Source organism: Microcaecilia unicolor, chromosome 1 (assembly GCF_901765095.1).
Source record: "Microcaecilia unicolor chromosome 1, aMicUni1.1, whole genome shotgun sequence".
Lineage (NCBI taxonomy): Eukaryota > Metazoa > Chordata > Amphibia > Gymnophiona > Siphonopidae > Microcaecilia > Microcaecilia unicolor.
In genome coordinates, this window is record NC_044031.1 from 635,708,215 (window position 1) to 635,735,123 (window position 26,909).

The 26,909-nt window shown below is 44.8% G+C and overlaps 1 protein-coding gene and 1 long non-coding RNA gene across 2 annotated transcripts in view; one reads left to right on the forward strand and one right to left on the reverse strand.

The window, feature by feature from the left end:
- Positions 1-26,909, reverse strand: part of CAPG (capping actin protein, gelsolin like) — a 77,970-nt gene that overhangs the window by 26,377 nt on the left and 24,684 nt on the right. Inside the window, exons 2-3 of the mRNA XM_030221255.1 lie at positions 14,260-14,292; positions 11,973-12,145 (exon numbers count right to left, since the gene is read on the reverse strand). Coding sequence (XP_030077115.1) covers positions 11,973-12,145; positions 14,260-14,279 — 193 coding nt within the window. The 5' untranslated portion in view covers positions 14,280-14,292. The remainder of the gene's footprint in view (positions 1-11,972; positions 12,146-14,259; positions 14,293-26,909) is intronic.
- On the forward strand, positions 4,799-12,337 carry LOC115481843. Its single transcript, XR_003944010.1, has 3 exons — positions 4,799-4,898; positions 4,979-4,983; positions 12,326-12,337. It is a non-coding gene; the product is annotated as an uncharacterized LOC115481843 (long non-coding RNA).

Sequence of the window (26,909 nt, forward strand, 5' to 3'; positions counted from 1 at the left end):
AGTTGAGTTACATTCAGATACTGCAGGTGTTTCCCTAGCTCCAGAGGGCTCACAATCTAATTTTGTACCTGAGGCAATAGAGGGTTAAGTGACTTGCTCAAGATCACAAGGAGCAGTAGTGGGATTTGAACTGGACTCCCCTGGCTGTCAGCCAGTAGGTTACTCCACTGTATGAGAAGAAATGTAAGAATCAACATATATATATATTACTCTAGAAGAGAGAAAGGGCAGGAAGATATATTAAAATACCTGAAAAAATATCAACGATGCACACGAGGTAAACATTTGGAGAGGAGGCTGAAGGGGGCACAGGAGTAAGCTGAGTGGGGAGCATGAGTGAAGATGGAAGGGAAGCAAAGGAGAAGGATGAGAAATATATAAGAAACAATAGGAAGGATGAGTGAGGCTGTGCAGGGCAGCAGATACTGGGAGAGTATGACTGAGGCTGTGTGTTGGGGGGAAGCAAATACTGGAAGAGGATAGTGAAGCTGTGGAGGGGAGGGGAAGCAGATACTGGGAGGCAGTGGAGTAGCTACGGGTGGGCCTGGGTGGGCATAAGCCCACCCAGTGGCGGCACCCCACATCAACATCTCTCTTCCTCTGCGGCGTCCCGGCAACTGCCCACCCATTGCTGAACCCCGTCTTTACAGGTGTCCCCGGCACCTGCAGTGATTCATTATTGCTGCCTGCACCGGCCCCAAAGGCTTCTATTGGCCAGGTCCCACCAGACAGAAAAACAGTAATGATGACAGCAAGAGCGGGACCTGGCCAACAGAAGACTTCGGCACCGGCAGCAATACTGAGTCACTGCATTTGCCGGGCACGCCTGTAAGGTACACCAGGGACTGACGGAGTTCAGCAAAGGATGGGCAGATGCCGGGACACCACAGAGGACAGATGTTGATGTGGGGTAGGTGAAAAAAAATCTATAATTTAAAAAATATCTTCAAGGGGGGGCATGGCGTAGTGTGGCGTGGCAGGGCCCATCTCAGAGCCCATCCAAAATACTGGGTCTGGCTACGCCACTGCTGGGAGAGGATGAGCGAGGCTGAGGGGAGCACAGGAATAAGAGCAAGGCTGAGTGGGGAGCAGGCCTGGAAAAGCATGAGTGAGAGCAACAGGACCTACTGGTCCCCGTCACTGCAGTCAGCACTACGAGACCTAGAACTAGCCCTGCTTCCAATTAAAATTGCCCACAGTACTGACAATGGTAGTTTGGGGAAGAGGGAATGGAAGAGAAGAGCTGGGGAGACTGTCCTGTTCGTAACCTGACTGAGCCTGTGTTAAGTCACAGTGAGGGTATGTGAGGAGGACAGAAGGAGATCACAGAATGGGGGGGGGGGTGGGGGGGGGGGGGGGGGGCAACTCTGTTCATTACTGATTTTTATTTTGTCTCTTTTGAACTTGGCAGGTAGCAAAACCATTACAAAAAAAACAGCCAGCCAGCTTGCAACCCTGCTTCCTACAAGCTGTGTATTATCAGATGGTTCAACATTACAGCTGTAATCTCACAGTACAATTCTATATCATCCTGCAGTTTCGATTACGCTGTTAAAGTACTCACTGTCATGCTATCTGCTGCACAGCATTGTGTCGCTACAACGCACAGGGATAAGCACAATTTGTTTATGTTTTCTTTTTCTTTAGTTTTTCCTGTGGGGCAGGGTGAGAGGAGGGGAAGGGCTGGCACTATTATCAGACTCTGAGGAAGCCTTAGGACTCGCTGGTTATGAATAACTGCCACAATGAACGCTCTCCTGCCACATTCTCACAGTACAGATTTCCTCTGTCAACACAGACCTGAAATGGTTGCTCAGGGCATTCACAGGAAAAACAGCTTCTCCCTCGCCCTTCCCTTTTGTGCTGGTCTATTCGCAGGAGGACTGTAATATGTAGTGCCGGACCCTTTGGCTTGGCATGCTGGGCAGTAGGTCCTGTTGGCCACCCCTTGCAACAAGTTTGTGTGTGACTCGAGTTGCAGGAGCTTGAGGCCTAGACTCCAGTTCTGGTTGCAGGATGACAGGCACATCACAGACCCCCTGCACAGCACCAAGACACTATTGGACCATGCCAAACATTTTCAGCTGCTTCTGCTTACAGAATACCCACTCAGTTCATTTAAAAAAAAATAAAGGGGTTGATTGGAGGAGTGACCTAGTGGTTAGGGTGGTGGACTCTGGTCCTGAGGAACTGAGTTTGATTCCCACTTCAGGCACAGCTCCTTGTGACTCTGGGCAAGTCACTTAACCCTCCATTGCCCCAGGTACAAATAAGTACCTCTATATGTAAGCCACATTGAGCCTGCCATGAGTGGGAAAGCGCGGGGTACAAATGTAACTAAAATAAAATATTCAGCTGGTAACATTGGGCATTTTTTAAAAACTGCTGCCAGCGTTATTCCAGGATATTCAACGCCGGGTCATGTCCAGGTACTAGCATTGAATATCCAGGTTTATATGACCAGCCATCTTATGTGGTTATGTTCTGCCCTCATATTCATGGAGGCAGGGTATACTATGATGTATATTTAATATGAGCAGTATCTGTATTTAATTGTATTGTTTGTGTACTACATAGTAGATGACGGCAGAAAAAGACCTGCACGGTCCATCCAGTCTGCCCAACAAGATAAACTCATATGTGCTACTTTTTGTGTATACCTTACCTTGATTTGTATCTGCCATTTTCAGGGCACAGACCGTAGAAGTCTTGCCCAGCACTAGCCCCGCCTCCCAACCACCAGCCCCGCCTCCCCCCACCGGCTCTGCCACCCAATCTCGGCTAAGCTTCTGGGGATCCATTCCTTCTGAACAGGATTCCTTTATGTTTATCCCACACATGTTTGAATTCCGTTACCGTTTTAATCTCCACCACCTCCCGCGGGAGGGCATTCCAAGTATCCACCACTCTCTCCGTGAAAAAATACTTCCTGACATTTTTCTTGAGTCTGCCCCCCTTCAATCTCATTTCATGTCCTCTAGTTCTACCGCCTTCATAATAGATAGCACTGTGTATCAAGACTAGTGCTTTTCCTATAGTTTGAAGTTCTTGTGATTTGACTCCTTGTGAGCTTTCCCTATTGGCTGTTAGCTCTGAGCTAGGCCCAGCCCTCCGGCTCTGCCCCTATGGGCTGTGTGAGAGAGCCCAGTCTTACTAGCATGCCTTTGTTATCAGCAGGGCCGGTGTTAGACATGCAGGGGCCCAGGGCAGAAATTAAGGAGGGGGCCCCCAATCCCCTCTCTTCCCTGCCCCCTCCCTCAATTTCCCCACCCATCATTACTACCACACATAAAACAACATTAAATTACTTCTTCACATTCAAAACACAGACAGACCTTCACCAAATATGGAACAAGGGATCACAGATTAGAAATATGAACACCCAATCGGAACTAGGAACCCCAAAAGTTAAACTCAGCAAGTACTGCAACACTGGAGAAACAAAAATAGAAATTCAATTCATTTTCTACTGATCATAATCAGTGGCATAACCATGAATGGGGGGGGGGGAGGATTTAGACACCCCCCCCCAAATTAACATCTCCCTTGCTGTGGCTGGTGGGGCTCCCCAAGCCTCACCAGCTAATGACCACCTCCTTCCCCTCCTCAGGTCCAGCAACCAGAACTCTCCAAGCTCTGTAACTAGCTGCAGTATTTCAGAGCTGATGCCCCCCCCCCCCCCAACTGCTCATCTTTCACACATTCATGAAATCTGAACATGCGTAGGGTGGTGGGGGGGAGCAGTGGCAATTTGGGGATACTGCCACCAACTGCAGAGCTTGGAGATTTCTGGCTGCCAGACTGGAGGAGAAGGTTTCAGTTGGTGGGGCTTGGGGGATCCCTGCCAGCTCAAGTATTTATATTTTGCATTCTGGTGGGGAGAAAATTTGGTGTCCACCCATTTTTGGCTCAAGCCCCCTCCCTCCCCCATATCAGCCATCTGGCTATGCCACAAAATACAATACAAAAACCATCTGTGATTCACATATCCCAAAGTTAACATATTCCAGTTAATAAATTCAAAATAAAACACTTTTCCTACCTTTGTTGTCTGGACATTTTGTTTTTCCATTATCTTGGTCCCAGTTTCTCTTTTTCTGCTTTCTTGTCTGTCTTCTGCTAATTCTCTTTCCAGTCAGTATCTGCTGTCCATTTTTATTTTCTCCTCTTGTTCCATTCCCTCACTACACCTGTCTCTAACATATTGATTTTTCCCTTTCAGCTATTTCTTCCTTTTTTTTCCTTTTCTGCCTCTGTCCACTGAAATTTCACTCTCTCTGGCTCACCCTTCTTCTTTTTAATTTTTAGCTACCTAACAATTTTCCATCTCCTCTCAGTCCCTAGCTCTCCCATTTCCCATCTCACTCCTTTCCCAGCCTTCTATTTCCTTCTATCTATTCCCCATTACCACATTTCTACCTCTGTACTGACCATTCGCCTCTCACTCATCTTTTTGCCACTTCCCTTTGACTTCTCTCACATGGTTCCACCATTTCCAGAATCTCTTCTCCCCCTTTCCACTCTTGTAACCCCAAGGCATTTCCCAAGTCATCTCTCAAAGACATCTTACCCCAAGTCATTCCCCATTTATTTTCTCTGAGTTCTCCCCCTTATTTTTCTTGAGTGTTACAGCTTTCCCTCTCAGCTGGACTGAGGTTCTGGCCATCACCTTGCCTCTGAGGTGGTTAAATACAGACTATTTGGGGAGAAGGCCACAATTCTTTTACAAACAACTGAACTGTAAGTTGGATTTTCTTTGTTTATTCTGAGTACTACAATAAAGAAGATTTGCTTAAGCATTGAGAGTCTACTGGTGAAGCTTCTGCTTGGAGATGGTTTATGCTGGCTGTTTAAGCTACACTAGAACTAGAACAGTATACTTTGACTAGAACAGTACAGTGAAAAATCTTGGAACAGCTCAGTGGACTCTACTGACAAGATTTCAGTGAAAAATTGTGGACACTACAGTAATTCTCAGGGGGAGTAAAGAATCTTGTAATAATTCAGTGGCTTCTACTGACAAAGATTTTAGTGGACATACTCAAAGCATCTCATGTGTGAAAGAAAAAGCAGAGTTACAAGTGCATCGCTTGAAAACTTCTGGTGTGTGACCTCAAGTAAAAATTAAATAATTCTGCAGGAGAACTGTGCAGTGTTAAGCCTTAAGCCTCAGCTCTATGTCTTGCAGAGCAAATAAAAGTTTGTTAAAGTAAAAAAGCCTGATAACACTTGCTAGACTTAAGGAAAATCTTTCTCTAAAGAAGTTTATTAAAGTTAAGTAAATTGCATGGCTTGGAATTTACTGTGTGAATTTCAGTGCGAGGCTGATCTGCTTGAATAGACTCAGAATTGTGGAGTTTGCATTGAAGTCTATAAGCAAAGAATTTGTATAGATTTCATAAGCTAAAGCAGAAGAAAGTGTGGACCCAGCTTTTCTGCAAAGACCACGCAACCCGCATAATCAATTAGCTAAAGCAGATTTTTTACAAAGTGCAGATACTGTGCACCTCTAGTGGCGTAGCTATGGGTGGGCCTGGGCACAGGCCCACCCAGCGGCAGCACCCATCAATATCTCTCTTCCTCTGTGGCGTCTTGGCATCTGCCCGCCCGGCGCCTACAGTGATTCGTTATTGCTGCCTGCACCAGCCCATCAGGCTTCCATCGGCCAGGTCCCGCCAGACAGGAAACAGTAAATGATGTCATCAAGGGCAGGACGTGGCCAGTGGAAGCCTGCGGAGCCAGCACAGACAGCAATAATGAATCACTGTAGGCACCAGGGATGCCTGTAAGGTACACCGGGGAGGGACGGGGTTCAGCGACAGGCTGGCAGATGCCAGGACACCGCAGAGGAGAGATGTTGATGTTAGGTAAGTGAAAAACAATCTATAATTTTTTAAATATCTCTGTGGGGGTGGGGGGGGGGCGTGGTGTAGCATGGCGTGGCAGGGCAGAGCCCATCTAAGTTAACTCTGGCCTCATCCAAAATAATGGGTCTGTATGCCACTGCCTCTCCTAGCTCAGCTCTTCAAAAAAAGTTACAATTAAATATAATCTGCTTGCAAGCTATTTAGAAGTAAGAGGATTGCCATATTGGGACTTCCAGCTTCTTGCAGTCTTAAGCAAAAGTATCTATTGAGCTCATACCCCCCCCCCCCCCCCCCCCCCCATTTGTTGTTCCTATTATGCAACATTTTGGCACAAAGCCAAGGTTACTCTGCAAAGGTGTTCCAAAGAAAAAGTCACAGAAAAAAAAAGATTTATTTTTGCTACTGAAGCCATGGCAGATTCTGACGTCATTGAATCAGACAAACCAGTAATTGACCAGGCTGGTACACAGAACACAGTACAAGCCAACAGGGGTTCACGGCCCACAAGACTGCATAAACCAACAGAGAAAGCTAGAGAGTTGTATGAAGCTGAAGTAGAAAAGTATGTCTTTCTTTTGGAAAAGCTATAGTTTAAAGTTGAGAAAGAAATGTTTAAAGCTCAAAAGGGGAGCAAAGTTGAGGGCCTAAACACCATGAAGCTACAAATAGCCTATAACTGGTACCAGCAAAAATCAGAACAGTATTGTCAATTTCTAAGCAGCAACAATACTTCAGATAGTCTGGCCACCGAAGGAGAGAGACAACGGACCACAGATCTCACACACCAGGCCATGGTGGCAGAAGCAATGAAAGGTACAAAAGCACACACAGCCCCTGCAGGGGAAAATCAATTTCATTTAGGCAACTCCAGACACAGTTCGAGAAATTCTAGAACTTCTAGGTCTCTAAAATCACATAGAACAAGCCATTCCAATCAGTCTGAACCAGTGCCAAGGCTGCCAAATCAAAAGTTCTTTATAGTAGACAAGAGGCCACTATAGAACTTGAGAAATTTAAATTAGAAGAAGAGGGAAAGAAAGCCGCCGCTGCTGCCACCATTGAACGTAAGAAGGCAGAGTTAGACATCACCTTGGAGCTGCTCCAGCTTGAAAAAGAAGCAGCCGCTATGTAGGCCGAAGCCACGGCCCTGGAAAAGGGTATAAGGCAGGATGGTGGGAAGAGCCAACTCAGCCACATCATCGCAGAAGATTCTGCACAGAGAACAGCAGAATATGTGAAGACTCAAACCCTGGCTCACAAAACTTTACAATCACAGTCTGACTCAGAAGAGTCATCAGATTCTGAGCAAGCACGTTCCTCCACACCAGAGTCTTGCTCGCCCAAAAGAAGCAAGCCTAAAGTTAAGCACGCCACAGAGATGAACCACCACCACAGTGATCCACTCGAGCTCATGCAAGTGTGCGCTCTTTCTGAAAGTGCAGATAAGAAAAAGCTAAATTGTGTTTTTTTTCTGCATGTTTTTGTTTGCCAATTACATGAAACAACATGAGATTATGCAAAGTTAAAATCAGCTACACAAATTATTTCACTGCCCAACTAGGATTTTACAAACTAACTACCTGAAACAAGGGGACATAAATCCTTTATTAAATAAAATAAACTGATGATAAAGTAACTTACACAAGGACTATCAGGTAGATTTTAACCCCTTGTTTCCTAACCAACTGCTTTAACCACGAGGCTATTCCTCCACTATACTGCAGGGAAAGTGCCCCCCATACACACACACACACACATTTCAAATGACTACACATCCCTAGATATCACTAGCCAATCGTGCTGAGACCCCAGCAGGCAATGCAGAGCCTTAGGCCAGCAGGACAAGTTCCCTGTGACCCCTGCCCCGAGATTAACTGCAAAAAGGCTGGGCTTGGCTCTGATTTTCTCAGAACCAATTTCTTTTAAGGCTGGTTTGCATTTGTTGGCAGTGGCTGTGTGCTTTATGGAAAAGGGATGGCTTAGAGGAAAGGTTTCTGTGGCTCAGTCTTCATTAACTGCACATCTGCCCTTAGAATGAAGGGGGAAGTGCAGTGATCTCATGGGGTTCAGGAATGAGTAACATTTTCTTTTGCATTGTTCTGTAGTTTTTGCTTATTTAAACCAGCAGTGCTGTCCCTGTTGGATCACATCCACAGTCTGTGGATGTGATCCAACAGGGACACAGCACTGCTGGTTTAAATAAGCAAAAACTACAGAACAATGCAAAAGAAAATGTTACCTATTCCTGGACCCAGAAATTACACCCTGAACCAAAGACTCGCTTAGATTTTAGTAAACTGACCCCTGAAGCGTTACTGCAGTGGTGCTCACTCTGTTCCTCAGGTCGCTCCCCATCTCCCAGCCAGTCAGGTTTTCAAGTTTTTTTCTAATGAATATGCATAAGATACCTGCACACACCGGAGGCCGTGTATGCACTACCTGCATATTAGGGATATCCTGAAACCCAGACCAGCTATGGGGCCCAAGGACTGGTCTGAGCAGCACTAGGGAGGTGCTTGCCTGAGGCAGGGGTTCTCGACTCAGTCCTTGGTACATATACCAGCCTGGTGCTCCTTGAGGAGCAGCACAATGAATATGGATGAGGTAGACTTACAGATGAACGGAAGTAATGCATGCAAATCTACCTCATGATTATTCATATACTCACTGTGAAAACTCCACTGGCTGGGTGTGTCTGGAGGACTGTGTTGAGAACCACTCATCTATGGAACGGCAGCTTCCAGACAAACCGACCCTCAAAAGCCAAGCAGCCGTATTTCTCACCTTTAATACAAATTTGCCAACATCATTTTTTACTCACGTTTTCCAAATCCAGACTCAAGCAAAGTTAAAATCAGCTACACAAATTATTTCACTGCCCAACTAGGTTTTTACAAACTAAAAAGTACCTGAAACAAGGGGATATAAATCTTTTATTAAATAAAATAAACTGACGATAAAGTAACTTACACAAGGACTATCAGGTGAATTTTGACCCCTTGTTTCCGTGGTTTCTAGCCAACTGCTCTAACCACGAGGCTATTCTTCCACTATACTGCAGGGAAAGTCCCCCCCCACACACACACATGCTCAGCATTAGCCCAGGTGGCACTGCCTTTCGGTGCTAATGCACTACAAAACATGATGACAAATATAAAACTATAACTGAAGCCAAAGGAGCAGTGGTGAGCACACTGCACAGATAACACCTGGAAGATGTTAAAGTAAATCTGAGTCTCCTCAATGCAGTATGCACTCCTTCATCCCTCCAGCACTTTCACCCCACTGGGCCCTCTTCCAGCAGGCGGAGAGGACATGATTTAAGGTATTGAGCCCATAATAAACTGCGCTGTGCAAGGAGAGAAGGCCGTCTGTGTCCTTGGTAAAACCAAATGCACCAGGTATGCTGGAGACATGAAAGAGAGAGTGGAACTGCCTGGAAAGTCACCTGTAATTATATGTTTTGTGTCAGAGACTGGCAGCAGATGTGTGATATTACTCATTATCCAATTAAAGGTGTGTGCAGTGCCCCCCCCGGAGCTATAGCTATGAAGTGTCTTTAGGAGATGGCGGCCTGCTTCCGCTCTCTGCCCACATCCCTCAATGTCTCAGAAATAGCTGAGAGCAGGTGAACCTTACACCCAGGTGCCACAGAAAGTGGGCAAAGCTGAAGGGAAGCAGGTCTTACATCAAAGAGTTACAACAGAGACAGAGGTTTTAAACTGAGGTTTAATGGAAATAGAAACAGATACAGCAGATATAAGAGACAGGAATTATAACAGGAGCAGGAGTTGGTGTTATAATGGGGGATAAAGGAGTTTGGCCAGTCCTTCTACCAAACTAAGGGGTCCTTTCACTAAGGCAGAGCTGCCAAGGGGGCCGAACCACTTAGTAGGAGATCTATGGCCTCCCCCCAGCCCATCCCACCCATTGCTCCACCCAGCTCCACCCATTGCTCCGCCCCAGCACAGCTGATTCGTGGCCAGCAGCAAAAGCAGTAGTCTCCTCATCCAGAAGCAGCAGGAAACACCTTCATAAAGCATCATCTCCTGCTGCCATGGGATCAGCGGCAGCAGGAGATGGTGCTTTACAAAGGTGTATTCAGCTGTCGCTGGATGGGGAGGCCACTCAGAAGGAGATCCCAGCTTCTCGGCGGGAGTGCGGGAGATGACCCACAAAAGCGGGAGTCTAGGCAGGTCTAATAAGGTGCACTAACAGATTTAGCACCCGCTAACGATTAGCACATGGTAAATGATAAGACACCCATAGGAATATAATGGCCATCTTATCATCTAGCAAGCACTAAATCCATTAGCACACCTTAGTAGAAGGACTCCTAAGTGTTAGAACTGATGTGGCCATAATGAGAGGGGATTCGGAATAACAGAGAAGCAAGCCTCATACAGAACTACTACTACTACTACTTAACATTTCTAAAGCACTGCCCGGGTTACACAGCGCTGTACAATTTAACAAAGAAGGACAGTCCCTGCTCAAAGGAGCTTACAATCTAAAGGACAAAAAGTGCAGTCAATCAAAGTGGGACAGACTAGATTTCCTGAATGGAGGTATATTGGTTAGGTGCAGAAGGCGACATTGAAGAGGTGGGCTTTGAGCAAGGATTTGAAGATGGGCAGGGAGGGGGCTTGGCGAATGGGCTCAAGGAGATTATTCCAGGCATAGGGTGAGGCGAAGCAGAAAGGGCGGAGCCTGGAGTTGTCGGTGGTGGAGAAGGGTACTGAGAGGAGGGATTTGTCCTGTGAGCGGAGGTTACGGGTAGGAGCGTAAGGGGAGATGAGGGTAGAGAGGTAGTGAGGGGCTGCAGATTGAGTGCATTTGTAGGTTAGTAGGAGAAGCTTGAACTGTATGCGGTACCTGATCGGAAGCCAGTGAAGTGACTTGAGGAGAGGGGTGATATGAGCATATCGGTCTAGGCGGAAGATAAGACGCGCAGCAGAGTTCTGAACGGATTGAAGGGGGGATAGATGGTTAAGTGGGAGGCCGGTGAGGAGTAGGTTGCAGTAGTCAAGGCGAGAGGTAATGAGAGAGTGGATGAGAGTTCGGGTGGTGTGCTCAGAGAGGAAGGGGCGAATTTTGCTGATGTTATAGAGGAAGAAGTGACAGGTCTTGGCTGTCTGCTGAATATACGCAGAGAAGGAGAGGGAGGAGTCAAAGATGACACCGAGGTTGCGGGCAGATGAGACAGGGAGGATAAGGGTGTTGTCGACTGAAATAGAGAGTGGGGGGAGAGGAGAAGTGGGTTTGGGTGGAAAGACAATGAGCTCAGTCTTGGCCATGTTCAGTTTCAGGTGGCGGTTGGACATCCAGGCAGCAATGTCAGATAAGCAGGCCGATACTTTGGCCTGGGTTTCCGCAGTGATGTCTGGTGTGGAGAGATACAGCTGGGTGTCGTCAGCATAGAGATGATAATGGAAGCCATGAGATGAGATCAGCGAGCCCAGGGAAGAGGTGTAGATTGAGAAAAGAAGGGGTCCGAGGACAGATCCCTGAGGAACTCCAACAGAGAGCGGGATGGGGTAGAGGAAGATCCATGGGAATGTACTCTGAAGGTACGGTGGGAGAGATAAGAGGAGAACCAGGAGAGGACAGAGCCTTGGAATCCATACCCTAACAGGATTATAATAGGCGCAAATGCTTCAGAAGTCATAAGAACATAAGTGTTGGCATACTGGGACAGACCGAAGGTCCATCAAGCCCAGCATCCTGTTTCCAACAGTGGCCAATCCAGGTTACAAGTACCTGCAAGATCCCAAAACAGTACAATACACTTTATGCTGCTTATCCTAAAAATAAGCAGTGGATTTCCCCCAAGTCCATCTTAATAATGGCTTATGGACTTTTCTTTAAGAAATTATCCAAACCTTTTTAAACCCTGCTAAGCTAACTTCTTTTACTACATTCTCTGGCAATGAATTCCAGAGTTAATTACACATTGAGTAAAGAAATTTTCTCCAGTGAAGAAACAGTCAACAGTGCACCAGCCTTAAATCACAGAGAGTGTGGTAAGTGGGGCTGTGCTGGCCTCCTGGGAGGTTTTACCATGTATCTCTGGCCTATGTGCCAGCACTGGTTGCGTTTCCTCACCTATCCACATGTGCAGGTTGGATTTTCCATCGGCAGCATTGTGCAGCAGCAGGTAGGAGTCTCCAGAGAAGAACGTGCCCCTCTGCTCCTTGGGGATCAGCACCAGCTTCATCTTCTCCACCCGGAAGATGTGCAGTCCGGGCTGCTGTACACAAGGGTCAAACTGTGGCCCACTAGGAAAAGAAGAAGCCACATATAACCAGGGAGATACAGAGACTGCTAGAGAGACACAGAGGGAGTGAGAGAGGGAGAGCAGAGAAGCAGGGAGGTTAAAAAAAAAACTACCAGAAACACACAGAGGGAGAGAGAGGGAGGGAGTGCAAAGCACCAGGAATGTACAGAGACTGCCAGAGAGAGACAGAGGAAGGGAGAGAGGGAGTACAGAGAATAGGGAGGAAAAGAAACTGCCAGAGAGACACAGAGGGAGTCCAGAGAAGCAGGGAGGTACAGAGTCTGCCAGAAAGACACAGACAGAGTGAAAGAGGGAGAGCAGAGAAGTGGGAGGTACAGAGACTGCCAGAGACACATAGAGGGAGGGAGTGCAAAGCACCAGGAAAATAAGAGACTGCCAGAGAAAGAAAGAGGGAGGGAGGGAGGAAGTGCAGGGAACCAAGGAGTACAGAGACTGCCAGAGAGACACAGAGGAAGGGAGTGCAAAGCACTAGGAAAGTACGGAAACTGTTAGACAAAGAAAGAAGGAGGGGGGCATGCAGAAAAGCAGGGAGGTATAGAGAATGCCAGAGAGACACAGGAAGGGAGAAAGGGAGTGCAGAGACGCAGGGAGGTAAAGAAACTGCCAGAGAGAAACAGAGAAGCAGGGAGGTACAGACACTGAGAGACAGATGCACTAACTCCATGGAAAGAACCCTTTCCTTACTGATCCCTTAGCGAATCGGTAAAAACCGGGCATGCATGAAGGAAATCGCATGCAAATGAGCTGCTCGCTGTAAGGTCATTTGCACGCGATTTCCTTCCTAAGGAGGGGAAGCCAGTCGGCCAGCTGAGCATGCGCAGAGCAGCCAAGCGTTATGCGGCTGCTCTGCACATGCCAAAGACAGCTTCATACATGCAGACAAGCTGCGTGTATAATAGCCGTCAATAAATTGCCGGGCATTTTGTGCAGCAGAGGGGAGAGAGCGGGACCCTAGAAAGAGAGAATCGGGGATCGGGATGTACGAGGATGCCAAAATCAAAACTATTTGGACGTCCCTTTCGATTATGCCCTTCCAGGTCTCTCTCAGACAATCACAGCGCTCTTAGCTGACACCAGTGACAGCTAAACGCACTGTGATTGGCTGAGAGAGACCTGGAGGGGCATAATCAAAAGAGACGTCCAAATAGTTTTGATTTGGCTATCCTTGCACGTCCCGATCCCCGATTCTCTCCAGCGGTTGTCATTTTGGGCACCTTAGTCATAACAAAAACACATCCAAGAGAAGGACGCCCATCACAAAATCTGAAGAAAAAAACATCCAAGTGCTCGTCTGGGACGCTCTTTTTTTTTTTTGAGTGAAGGACGTCCGTTTGTTAGGAACTTGAAAGGACGTCCCTGACGAGCACTTGGACGTTTTTTTTTCCTTCTGATTTTTGCGAGGGGCATTCTCCTCTGCATGGGTCCCGCTCACAGCAGCCCCAACGAGAGGTGCAGACCTCCCGTTAGGTTTTCCACAGTGCATGGGGTCGGAAAACGGCTGTGCATCTGCCTTGCATGTGTCCCTCTCTCTACCCTGGAAGCTTATGTTATTGAAGCGGCCTTGGCTTTCTGACTGGTTGATCTCAATAGTGAGCAGGGTTCATTGTGCAAGGATTAAACTGTGGCTGGCTAAGGCACCGTACTCAGTGCTGCACAGAATTTAGCCATTTTCATTTGTCAGCTATTTGCCCATGTGTTAAAATCCTTGGTTGCATCGTGAAAGCACAAGGTGGCAAACTCCAGGTCTCATTTAATTTCTCCCTTCCAAGTGTTTGCTAATGCATTTCAGTGGCGTACAGGACTATGTGGATAGGATGAGCCAGGCCTGCATACAACCCTCTCTCTGCTGGTAAGTTATCTGCCTGGTGGGATGAACTGGAACTTGGAGATCAGCCAGTTTAATGTGTGGGATATTGGATATACATACCTCTTATAAGCTTGAAATACATTTAAGCAAGTGTTTTAAAACACCACTGAAATGCATTTGCAAACTCCTGGAAGGGAGAAATTAAACAATGCCTGTAGTTTATTTAATCTCAAGTTTTCACAATCTCAGACATTAGACAGAGTGTGAGGTGTCAGAGGCAGCCTTACCTTTTATTGCCTCCAGACATCTTGAAATTGGTTCTGTGTGAAAAAGAAAAATAAGTAAACAGTTAGAGCAGAGACAGACAACTGTGGGTCCTGCTCAGATACTATATTTAGGGAACCAGAGGAAAGAAAGACTTGTGGATTCTGCTCAGATATTTAGGGAACCAGAGAAAAGCTGAGGTTTTTCATCTCATTAGAACAGAAAAAGGGAAAACCCATAAGACTCTCAGTCTCCTCCTGTCAAATACATTTTTGATTTTCTAGGAGACTTTTTGAATTACTTCATTTTAATATTTATAGAGCATCAGTCTAGAAGGTGATGCATATTGATACAGTCCACCTGCTCCAAAGAGCTTACAATAGGCATTTGAAGACATGGGCTTACTCTGGGTCACGTGATGAGGGAGTGGGTAGAACAGGGGACTCCAGCTCCATGTTTTAATCACAGCACCACTCTGACACAGTAAAGCATGGGAATTAGTGGGTGCAGAGCTGAAATACATTCACACCGACATAAAATAATACACAGTTCTACATCTTTTGTTCAGTCTATCTCAGGGGCTATTTCATGGAGTCTGGATATTTCGTGACTATCAGTCTTGCAGTCACACCCTATTACTCACTTAGATGCCACAAACCCTTCCTTCCTTCTTCTTCTGGTTTTTAATTTCCTTATATTTTCCAGAATCATTTTACAGCAACTTATGTCTGAAATAAATGTTCTGTCTCTAGTCTAAGTTTGGTTTAAAAAGTAACAGAAATCAAAGAAAACAAAACAAAAAAAAAATCAACTTTCTGGTCACAACAATCCCTCTCAACAATGGCTATATACAAGCATCTATAAACAAGAAACCATGTGATGGATGCATCTACCCCCACAACTCCAGTCCCACCCTTCACATACAAAAGAGTCCATTATATCCAGCCAAGCCACACAATACCACCAAATGTGCTCTGACCCAAGAGACGGAGATAAACACCTCAAAATCCTGACTGAATCCTTCAAACAAAAAGGCTACAACCCCCAAATAATCTGCAAGAAAGATTCCCTCTTCCCTTGAAGCACCCAAAGCAAACCTATTGCAGTACAAAGAAAGGAGAACCCCAGAAAACCACCAGATTCTAAACAGCTGGTCCAAAGATGGGTACCCAGATTTGGGCATGGAGCCCAGATGCGCTTGCAAACTAACAGACAATTGAGTGCTAACATTAGAGTTCATTGACACTAATTTACATACATATCTGCCTACACAGTATTCAACAACGCTACACAGTCAAACTGTCTTGTGCACAACCCAAAAGGGAGCGTGGGCACGGGCAGGTCATGAGCATTGCAAATAGGCACAGTAGGGAGAGTAAAATGAGCAGATCAAAGTGACATCCAAAGGATTTTATTAGAGATACCGTATATAAGAAAGTTGCCCGACACAGGCCGTGTTTCGCCCACAGAGGGCTGCGTCAGGGGCTAAAATGTATCCTCCCAAAAGGAACAATATTATGTGCTCAAATCACAAAGCAGATCTTGCAGATTGCTTGCCTTGTTGTTTTTTTGGGACCCTCATATTACAGAATACTGGGGCTGTGCACCCAACTTGTGTGCCAGGATTTACACCAGGTGTTATTCTTCATGCCCAAAGTTGGTCACGGGAATCCGCACTAAATGCTATTTTATAAAAGGTGCTCAGCCCGGAGCACTCTTTAGTGTCTGGTGTGGATTTAGCACCATTTATAGAGTTCCCCCCCCCCCCCCCCCCCCACACACACACAGAGTGCTCCTCGTAGTGACATACAATCCAGAGCTTGAAAAACTGAGAAAATTAAAAAGAAAAGAAAATCTACTGCAAATACTCCAAGAGGATGAATTAGTGAAAGAGATAGTCCCAGCCCCCACTTAGATAAATCACCCTAACCTGAAACAAAAATCAGTGAAAAGCAAACTCCCAATAGAAACTGGATAGAGAATGGCACAGGACCCTGCAATATCGAAGCTGCAAACCTGTGGCCAGCACATTTCAAAGGACCCCACAGTCACTCACGTGGGAAAAGCATTCAGCATAAGGGATCGTACACATGCTCTTTTTGATGTAGTATATATCATTCAATGCAAAAAGCTTGAAGAAGAGTCTTTGTTTCCTGCTTCTAAAGTAATAATCATTGGAGTTCCTAAGGAAGTATTAAACGAAACGCTGCAGAGTCGGACTCTTGATGACTGATTAGAATATATTATTGGGAGAAGTGGTTGTTCGGTTCCCATGGATTGTAAAAAAACGCCTTGAAGCCTAGAATTGAGGATGTAATGAAGGCTTGGCGTTTCAGTGGAGAACACAATTAATATAAGTACTACAATTTCTTCGACAAGTTTCAAGGAGAGACTAACTACAAAGAATGATAAGTGCCTCTTTTTGTCTATTATAAAGTCAGACGACCAAGATAAGGTCAATTTTTAGTCTTCTTTGAGGACTTGTGGAACATCAAGGAATTAGCTTGATACTCATAATTTGATAATACATTTTAAGACACGTTATTTGATTTATTCACTGTGATGTGATTAGAGCACTGTTGTGTGGTTTTAGTCAAGAATTAGCATATATAAATGAAAAAACCACGGAGGGGTTCAATGATTGAGACGCTCAACCACCCGTAGAGACAGTAATATCGATTTACTAAGTCTCATTTTGGGTGAGTTATTACTCTGAGAACCCTCCAAAAACTCAATTATTATATATACAAAGGTTTTTTTTATCATATGTGAGATCAAGCTTTTACCTTTTTGAAGTGTATCCATATTTGGAGACTCTGCTTTGTGTTTGGGAGTTTATGGACAGTTACCAGAGTACTGAGTTTTGGGATCATTTTTTGTTTAATTGCCCTCATAACTGGCATTGGCATGGTTTTAGGGTTCACTCATATATATTCTGAAATTGTCATCTTTTGCTCATATTTGACCTGAAGGGGCATAATTGAAAGCATGTCAAAATAAATGTATTAAGTTAATCCAATAAATAAGGTATCATCTTATTTCCTTTTTTTTTTGTTTTATTGTTATTTATTGTTCTCTGATCTGGAACTTAGCAAGACCTGCTCCTCCACTGTGTCTATCTCGTTTTGTGTGCTAAGAGGTAAGTGGAAAACCACAAAACCAGAGATTTCTGAGTGCTCTGCTAGCTCTTTGCTTTTTATCATCAAGTGATGAAGCTATTGTCACGCCCCTGCTGTGCAGTGTGGCGGTGATGGGCTCTGTGTAGCCAGGATCGAGGTTATAGAGCTGGTGAAGTAATTAAGAGCAGTCCCATCACAGTACCAGCCTCATGACACTGAATGAATACAGTCCACCAATTCCAATATAACTTTTGTGCACAAGGGACCTCACTGATAATGTGATGTTTGGAACTTTGTTCAGATCTGTGCACGTGGACAGCCCTATATACAGCCCTATATCTAAGTACATACGTATTGCCATACTGGGACAGACCAAAGGTCCATCAAGCCCAGCATCCTGTATCCAGCAGTGGCCAATCCAGATTACAAGTGCCTGGCAAGATCCCAAAACAGTACAATATATTTTATTCTGCTTATCCTAGAAATAAGCAGTGGATTTCCCCCATTTTAATAATGGCTTATGGACTTTTCTTTTAGGAAGCTATCCAAACTTTTTTTAAACCCTGCTAAGCTAACTGCTTTTACTACATTCTCTGGCTATGAATTCCAGAGTTTAATTACACATTGAGTGAAGAAATATTTTCTCCAATTTGTTTTAAATTTACTACTTTGTAGCTTCATTGCATGACCCCTAGTCCTAGTAATTTTGGAGCGAAAGAGTAAACAAGCGATTCATATTTACCTGTTCCACTCCACTCATTATTTTATAGATCTCTATCTTATCTCACTTCAGTCATCTTTTCTCCAAGTTGAAAAGCTCTAGCCACTTTACCCTTTCCTCAAAGGGAAGTCATCCCATCCCCTTTATCATTTTCGTCACCCTTCTCTGTACCTTTTCTAATGCCACTATATCTTTTTTGAGATGCGGGGACCAGAATCTATAGATAGCTGGTCTACTACTATTTTCAGTGGTATGTTAGGGTATGTTATTGACAACTGGCTCGGAAACAAGCATGCTCAGCTGGATATACATAATTCTATTCACAATGCACAGCTAAGGAAGACGACATGGTCTGACAAGTAGCTCTACTCCTTGTCCACTAATCAGCAATGAGAGCTAGGAAGGTAGTGGTGGGATAGAAGGAGGGAAGCTGGGGAGTGCTACTGTGGGGAGCATGGGCACATGCGCCAAGGTGGAGTAGGTGGGTTAATGGGGAGGGAATGGTGGGCAACAAGGTGCATTGCCATTGCCTCCTGGTCTCTGTGCAGAATTCTGTAATGCGCAGTGGCACAGGATCCCCCAGGAGTAAATGTTGACCAGCAGGCATCCAGTAGAACAAAAAGCCAAGTGACCCTCTCCAAAATTCTCCTCAGGGGCTATGGCCAGACCCAGCTCTGTGGGTGCCAGTGGGTACTGAGTGCCCCAAACGTAGAACAAGCTCTTCACTGTATCCATGGATGGGGTGATTTGCATTTGGCATTGTCAATTGTTTTGAAATGTTGATGCCTATGACTGTGGCCCATAGTCTTCTCCATATGAGCCATTCTCTCTGCTCCATTGGAGTATTAAGATGCCTTCACCTGCGCTTCCTTATAGACCACTAAATGAATCATTAAGGGGATCATTTACTAAGCCACGGAAGAGTTTTTAGCTCATGGTAGAAATCAACTGGTGGTAAATGCTGAGACACCCATAGGAATATAATGGGTGTCTTGGCGTTTACTGCCAGCTGATTTCTAACGCAAGTTAAAAAACACTACTGCGGCTTTAAAACTCTATAAGATTCTTTTCACAGGTTAATGGTAAGAGACTCCTCTCACTTCTCTCTTCAGGGAAACATCTCTTTCTTTCTCTTCTCCAAACAGAAGCAGTGAACCTGAGAAAACCTCTCCTTTTTTTTCACCATCTAGGGAAACTCCAAAACTTTCCCTCTAAAGGCACTACAATCCCCAACTGTTAAAATGAGTCAGTATACATCTTCTTGTACGATATGGGCTAATGTATGCTGGTATACTGGACCCAACTTTCCCCACAGAAAAATGCCAATTGGCTTGGAATAATCCCTTATGTTATAATATAACTCTTGTCCAACAACCAGTGGACTGTACAAATTGTGAAGAGGGAAAATGTAACCTTGTACTTATCTAATACCGATTCATTTAATCCCTTATTACCTCAAATTTCAAAAGCAAAGATTCCTATTAGGCTTCTCAATTTAATCAGCCTTAGGGAAAACTTTTATTCTTGAGACTGGTTTCGGTGAAGCTAATGTGTGGCTAGATTGGATTCAGTATACTATCCATAGTTAAACTATTGAACCACACTGCTTTTTCTCAGCTTACTGTTCCCTGACTTACTTAAGGGAGCGAAAAACACCCCCGGTATTCAGACCACCAGTCCCTAGGACAACTTTTGAGACCTGTTTAACCCAAGAAAAAAAAATTCTGAATTCTTACTCAATTGGTAACCTTTCACTATGTAACGCTACCTTAACCTCCAAAAATGACTTTGACTTTTCTGACGGATATATGGTGATACTGTGGACCAAAACCTTATACTTAATGCTGCCCACCAACTGGCAAGGCAATGTGGTCTAGTTTAATTAATGATTCCAGTTTGTTTAGTAATCCAATCAATGATAATTCAGTTCTTCCTAGAAAGAAGAAGAAATTCCTGGTTTCTTTTGATGATAGAATTTATATTTTATTTATTATTACATTTGTATCCCACATTTTCCCACCTATTTGCAGGCTCAATTTGGCTTACAGAGTCCTGTTATGGTATTGTCATTCCAGGATATCCGATACAATTAGTGAAGTACAAAGATTAAGTAAGGGAGAGGAAAGAGGGAAAGTGTGAGTCAGGTAAGTATAGAAAGTGGACTTTCATAACTGGGTAGGTAGCGAGGTAATTTAGTAAGGCTATGGGTTCTCTTTGTAGGCTTTGTTGAAGATATATGTCTTCAGAGCTTTGCGAAAGTTGGTTATTTCGTCAATAGTTTTCAAGGCAGTGGGTAGTGCATTCCGCAATTGCGTGCTCGTGTATGAGAAGGTAGTGGCATGTATCAGCTTGTATTTTAGTCCTTTACAGCTGGGGAAGTGCAGATTGAGAAATTTGCAGGATGATCTTTTGGCGTTTCTGGGAGGCAGGTCCACGAGGTTTAGCATGTAGGTTGGGATGTCTGCGTGAATAATTTTGTGTACAATAGTGCAGATCTTGAACGCGATGCGTTCCTTAAGTGGGAGCCAGTGAAGTTTCTCTCTTAGGGGTTTTGCACTTTCGTATTTAGTTTTTCCATATATATATATTTTTTTGTTACATTTGTACCCCGCGCTTTCCCACTCCTGGCAGGCTCAATGTGGCTTACATGGGGCAATGGAGGGTTAAGTGACTTGCCCAGAGTCACAAGGAGCTGCCTGTACCTGAAGTGGGAATCGAACTCAGTTCCTCAGTTCCCCAGGACCAAAGTCCACCACCCTAAACCACTATGAGTCTGGCGGTGGTGTTCTGGGCTGTTTGGAGTTTTTGATAGTTTGTTCTTTGCAGCCAGCGTACAGTGCGTTACAGTAGTCCAGGTGACTTATTACCATTGACTGTATCAGGGTCCGGAAGATGTATCTCGGGAAGAAAGGTTTTACCTCTTTTGAGGTTTCCACATGGAGTGGAACATCTTTTTCGTTGTATTCTTCACAAGGGCATCGAGTGTGAGGTTTCGATCAATGGTAACTCCAAGAATTTTCAGATTCTGTGAGACGGGAAGAGAACAGTATGGTGTGGTTATGGTGGTGAAGTTGTTTGTATTATGTTGTGAGGTGAGTACAAGACATTGTGTCTTTTCTGCGTTAAGTTTCAGCTGGAATGCATCCGCCCAGGAGTGCAGGATTTGGAGGCTTTGGTTGATCTCGTTGGTAATTTCATTTAGATCATATTTGAACGGGATGTAAATTGTGACATCATCTGCATATATGTAGGGGTTGAGGTTTTGGTTGGCTAGAAGTTTGGCTAAAGGTATCATCATTAGGTTGAATAAGATTGGTGAGAGGGGGGATCCTTGGGGGACTCCACATTCAGGTATCCATGGGGGCTGATATATCCGCGTTCATTGTTACTTGGTATGATCTTGTGGTCAGGAATCCTCTGAACCATTTGAGGACTGTACCTCCTACTCCGAAGTATTCTAGTATGTGTAATAGTATTCCATGATTAACCATGTCGAAGGTACTGGACATGTCGAATTGTAGGAGGAGTATGTTGTTGCCAGTTGCAATTGCTTGTTTGTATTGACTCTATAGGTGCACCAAAGGGGGGTGCCAGATGAATTCAAGGCCCGCAACCAAATTGCTGCAGGTTTTGAATCCTCTTTGTTTTGGTGGTCCACTATTAACTTTATTATAATCAACAGTGCTTTATTAATTACACTCGAGATAGAGTTAACGGTATTGCTGCTCAATTAGATGCCACATGAACGTGCTGAAAATTCTGGTATAGATAGCACCTGGACTGGGTGGATGGACAATATTTTTGGGAAATAGAAAACTTTCATGGTATCTAGTTTAATAACAATGATAATCATTATTGCTGTATTTGTACTTCTTAGCTGCTGTATAACACCCTGTATCAGACGTTTAGTGCAACAATTAATTGAAACTGCCTTAAGTAAAAGAGAACCTACAGGACATGAATATGTTCTATATGAAAGACTATGCATTAGCGCAGAAATTGAAAATGTTGACGATCATATTTAATTTCTTTGTGATACTCTTGGTTTTGCATTATTATCTTCCTCTGGGATCATTTAGATGGGAGGTATTATAAGTAACACCAGTAAGAAAGGTCCGTTTCTGGGAAAGATGAAACGGGCGCTAGCAAGGTTTTGCGGCAGGGGGAGATGGGGTTTGCATCCTGTAGAGGTATGTTCAGCGAGCCAGCTGTCCCCGAAGCACCCTGCAGGCACGGGGAGATAGCGCTTGGAGCCTCGCGACCGGCCGTCAGCGAGGCAGTTGTCCCCGAACCCCCCCCCCCGGCTGTCATGGAGGCAGCTGTCCCCCAACTCCCCTCGAGGCACCTGCGAGCTCCGTGATGGTGTTTCCGTCGAGATGGGGCGTTACTTTTGTGCAGTGTGGGGCGCCTCAGAGCGCGTTTGTCTCCTGCAGTGTGTTCCGCCCTGACGTTGTGAAGCGAGGGTGGGGTATACGGCGTTTCACAATTCAGAATTCCGATTTGCAGATCACGTTTGTCTCCTGCAGTGTGGTCTGCCCTCGTCGTCATGATGTTGTGAACTTCAGAGTTCAGACTTTCGATTTGCAGGCATGGGCAAACAGGATATCTCTGTCGCCTCACTGTTCCGGTTTAGAGGGGTTTTTGAGGCTTCATTTAGAACGTTGGGGTTGCGAATTATATCCGGAAGGGGCATGGCTGAGGGCGGGTCCTGAGTGACAGTGAGTGTGGTGCATGAGTGAGAGTGAGTGTTGCTGGCAGGCTAGCCTTCAGTGTTTACCTCCCACAGAGTGAGCTTCAGAATGTTCCAGGTGAGAATTATTATATAGGATAAGGCCCGGGGAAGGTTAAAGAGGGGTAACTTATATCTCATTATAATCACATTCTTTTGTCACCTATAGCCCAATCCCTGTAAAAAGGGTTTGACATTGTGACTCATACCTACAGTCTCCCTACCTAAATTAATGGGAACCTATGAGAGGCTATCCCTTAAACGGAAAAATGAGAGATCATCCATTAGTGTTCATGAGGTCACATGGCAAAGATGGGTAAGCTAGGACAGCCCTGCAACCTAAGACAGCCTGTGGCCTGAGCACTCATAGAACCTTGAGGGAGCCCGATATGAGGGTTCAAAATAGGTGAAGCCCTTACTAAAGACTTCAAGAGGGGACATGTATATTATGGGTACTACTATTACTACTACTTATCATTTTTATAGTGCTAGCTATGAACTATGAACCATCATGGTTAAGACCTATGAAAGCAGGCCTTGAGTGTCTCTTTTACTTGACCTCTTCACTGTATCAGGGCTCATGGTTTGCTAGCATCTAAGTAAACACTATAAAACTTAGTTGTGCACTCTACAGCAGAGTCAAAAAGGGCAAAGGCTATAAATCGTGAGGCCCAGGGACTTATTATCTGATAAGGCATTCCTATGCCTGGGAATGGTGCAGTTATAGATGGACAGGAGAATGTGAGATGTGGGGGTAGATGGTGAGAACAGAAAACAGAATGTTTCTCTGGAAGATAAGTGCTAAGGCCTTGCTTAACACAAAGGGTGTAAAAACAGCTGTATCAGAGCATTAAGTTGGGGACAGAAGCAGAGTTAGACCACATGTTTGGGTCCCCTGCACCCCCCCCCCCCTAATGAGAAACTAGCATTTGTAATTGTAAATTACTCTTGGTAAAAAAAGAATAAAGAATTGCCTTTCTCAGTATCTTGTAGTTTTGGTTTCTTTTACTCCTCCCAGCAGAGAATGGCTGATTTATGCTAATTTGGGAGGAGATACAAGCAGCCTAAAAACAAACTGGACCACTGCACTTCTCAGCAAGTCAGAGGAAACTATCTCAACTCTTCTTCTAAGATCTGGACCAAAAGAGGTACAGGGCCAAACAGGTCAACGATTCCATTGCATGAAACACCAGATGCTTTCCAAACAGCAGCCATCTCTCGGCTTTGCTTGTGAAAGTCCCCTCAAGTGCAGCCTGGTCAGGGCTGGGTGAGGGAGTGACACTGAATAGTTTCATTGTTCCCAGCCTGAGTCAGACCCCTAATGTCACTTAACTTTGAATTCTCAGTATATAAGCCAGTTTGTGGGTGTTTGTGTAATTATACATACATATATATACATGTATGTATGCACAGTGTAGTCAAAGGCGGGGCTGGTGTTTGGGAGGCGAGGCTAGTGCTGGGCAAGACTTCTACGGTCTGTACCCTGAAAATGGCAGATACAAATCAAGGTAAGGTATACACAAGAAGTAGCACATATGAGTTTATCTTGTTGGGCAGACTGGATGGACCGTGCAGGTCTTTTTCTGCCGTCATCTACTATGTTACTATGTTAAGTTTAGCTTTTCCTCAAGCATTTGAAATGCTGTTCAATTTTCATCTGAGAAAAAAATGATAATGGTATACACTTCTATACCAATTATGGAGATCTAGAAGCAGCATAGGGAGGAAGAGTGGAGAGATAAAAAGATGAGAACAGATAAAAAGATGCAGAATATGCAGTAAATTACAGATCAGACACAGAACATAGGACAGAAAGGAGATAAGGAAAGAAAGAGACATTTGGTAAGAGACATTTTATCCAGTCTCATGTTTGTGGATTAAGAACTTCAACATTTTATGATTATCTGAGCGTAACAGGTCACTTGGCAAGTGTCTGGAAGAGAAAGGCATCAGCTGGTCTGATCATGTTCAGAGACAGGGATTTCAGCTACTGGCAGGATTTGGGGGCCAGGAAGGAAGGGCCAGGGACTGTCACACAGAAGGAGATGTCAGGCAGTTTGGAGTGTGCAGTCACAGGGTTCTCTCCTTACATGTTTGTGACTGCTTCCTCGGGTCACAAATAGGATGCAGCCTGCTCATAACTTGCAGTGGTGAAAATTACTAAGAATTATATATTTTTTTAATAAAACCACATTGGAGAGAAAAGCACCAGCAATATCAATATAAAAGAAAGCAACAGCACACCCCACTGCACCAAGATCAAGGGATATACTGAAATCAAATTGAAAATTACCATATTAATTTGGCCGCCCACTGCCATAAAGGAGCCTCTCAAAGACTATAATTCCTTTTTTTAGTTTTAGTCAATAACAGGCAGGGAAGAGAGTATAAAACTGCCTTGTGTAATAGTCTTAAAACCCTGATTTTTTTCACAAACTGTCTGTCTAAAAATACAATTCACTGATCTACACAAAACATATTTATTTATTTAAAATAGTTATATAACAGCCATCTACCGCTAAGTGGTTTACAAGGGTCTCGGCCTAGTGAAATGCCTTCCAGGATCCCAGTGCCGTAGCGAGGGTGCCTGACACCCGGGGCGGGTCGCCGCTGCGCACCCCCCCCCCCGGGTGCAGGGCACGGCGCCCCCCCCCCCTCCGGAGCGCTCCCCCCCGAAACGCACCCTACCTTTCAGTGGGGGGCAGGCGGGAGGGCCGATCCGCCCCCAGTGCACGTCACTGGGAGCTGCGTCGGCTCTGCTGCTTCCCTGCTTTCTCTGCCCCGGAACAGGAAGTAACCTGTTCCGGGGCAGAAAGAGCAGGGAACCAGCGAGCCAACACCCCCCCCAGCGCGTGCACCCGGGGCGGACCGCCCCACCGCCCTCCCCTTCCTACGCCACTGCAGGATCCTTTGCTACCAGAAGTACCAACCAAATACTGAATGTGATCTGAGAAGAGAGCAAGGATTCTAAAACTTAATGTTGTAATCCACCTGGGGACAAATGACCTGGCCAACAATAGCAAGTATGGAGTACAGAGAACGTTCCAGAAGCTGGGGAGGAAATCAAGTCTTTGGTTCGGACTGCAGCTTTTTTTGAAGTTATCCCTACTATGGAAAGGGAGAAGAAAAGAATACACAAAACAGAGGAGTTCAATAAATGGTTTGAAGCTTGGTGTAAAAATGAAGGTTTCAGATACATTGGAGGATGGGGCACTACATGGAAAAATTATAGGCTGTACTGTAATGATGGGCTACATCCTTCGTTGACAGGAAAAAGGATACTTGGGGAGAAAATCAGATAGTATGTTTCTAGACATTTAAATGAGAGGGTAGAGATGACAGTGGGGAGGGGGGGAGGGGAAATGGGACTTGATATACTGCTTTTCTGAGGTTTTTGCAACTACATTAAAAGTGGTTTACATATATTCAGGTACTTATTTTGTACCAGGGGCAATGGAGGGTTAAGTGATTTGCCCAGAGTCACAAGGAGCTGCAGTGGGAATCAAACTCAGTTCCCCAGGATCAAAGTCCACTGCACATAGCAACATTCCATGTAGAATCTCAAATAGGGAAAGGGAAATGGGACTTGATATACTGCCTTTCTGAGGTTTTTGCAACTACATTCAAAGCAGTTTACATATATTCAGGTACTTATTTTGTACCAGGGGCAATGGAGGGTTAAGTGACTTGCCTAGAGTCACAAGGAGCTGCAGTGGGAATCAAACTTAGTTCCCCAGGATCAAAGTCAAGGAATTCTGAAAGTCATCTCCAGCAAAAACATGACAGAAGTGGGGAGCCACCTAAACTCACTTAACATATGGAAAGCAATGAGCACAAATGCTTGTAGTATAAGTAAAAAGGTACAAGATTTGCAAGCCCTGATGTTTGAGAAAGAATTGGATATTGTTGCTATTACAGAAACATGGTTCAAAGATTCCCATGAATGCAAGTAAAAAGGTACAAGATTTGCAAGCCCTGATGTTTGAGGAAGAAATGGATATTGTTGCTATTACAGAAACATGGTTCAACGATTCCTATGAATGCAATGTGACCATACCAAGCTATAATCTTTTTAGGAAGGACAGGGAGGGTAGTAGAGGTAAA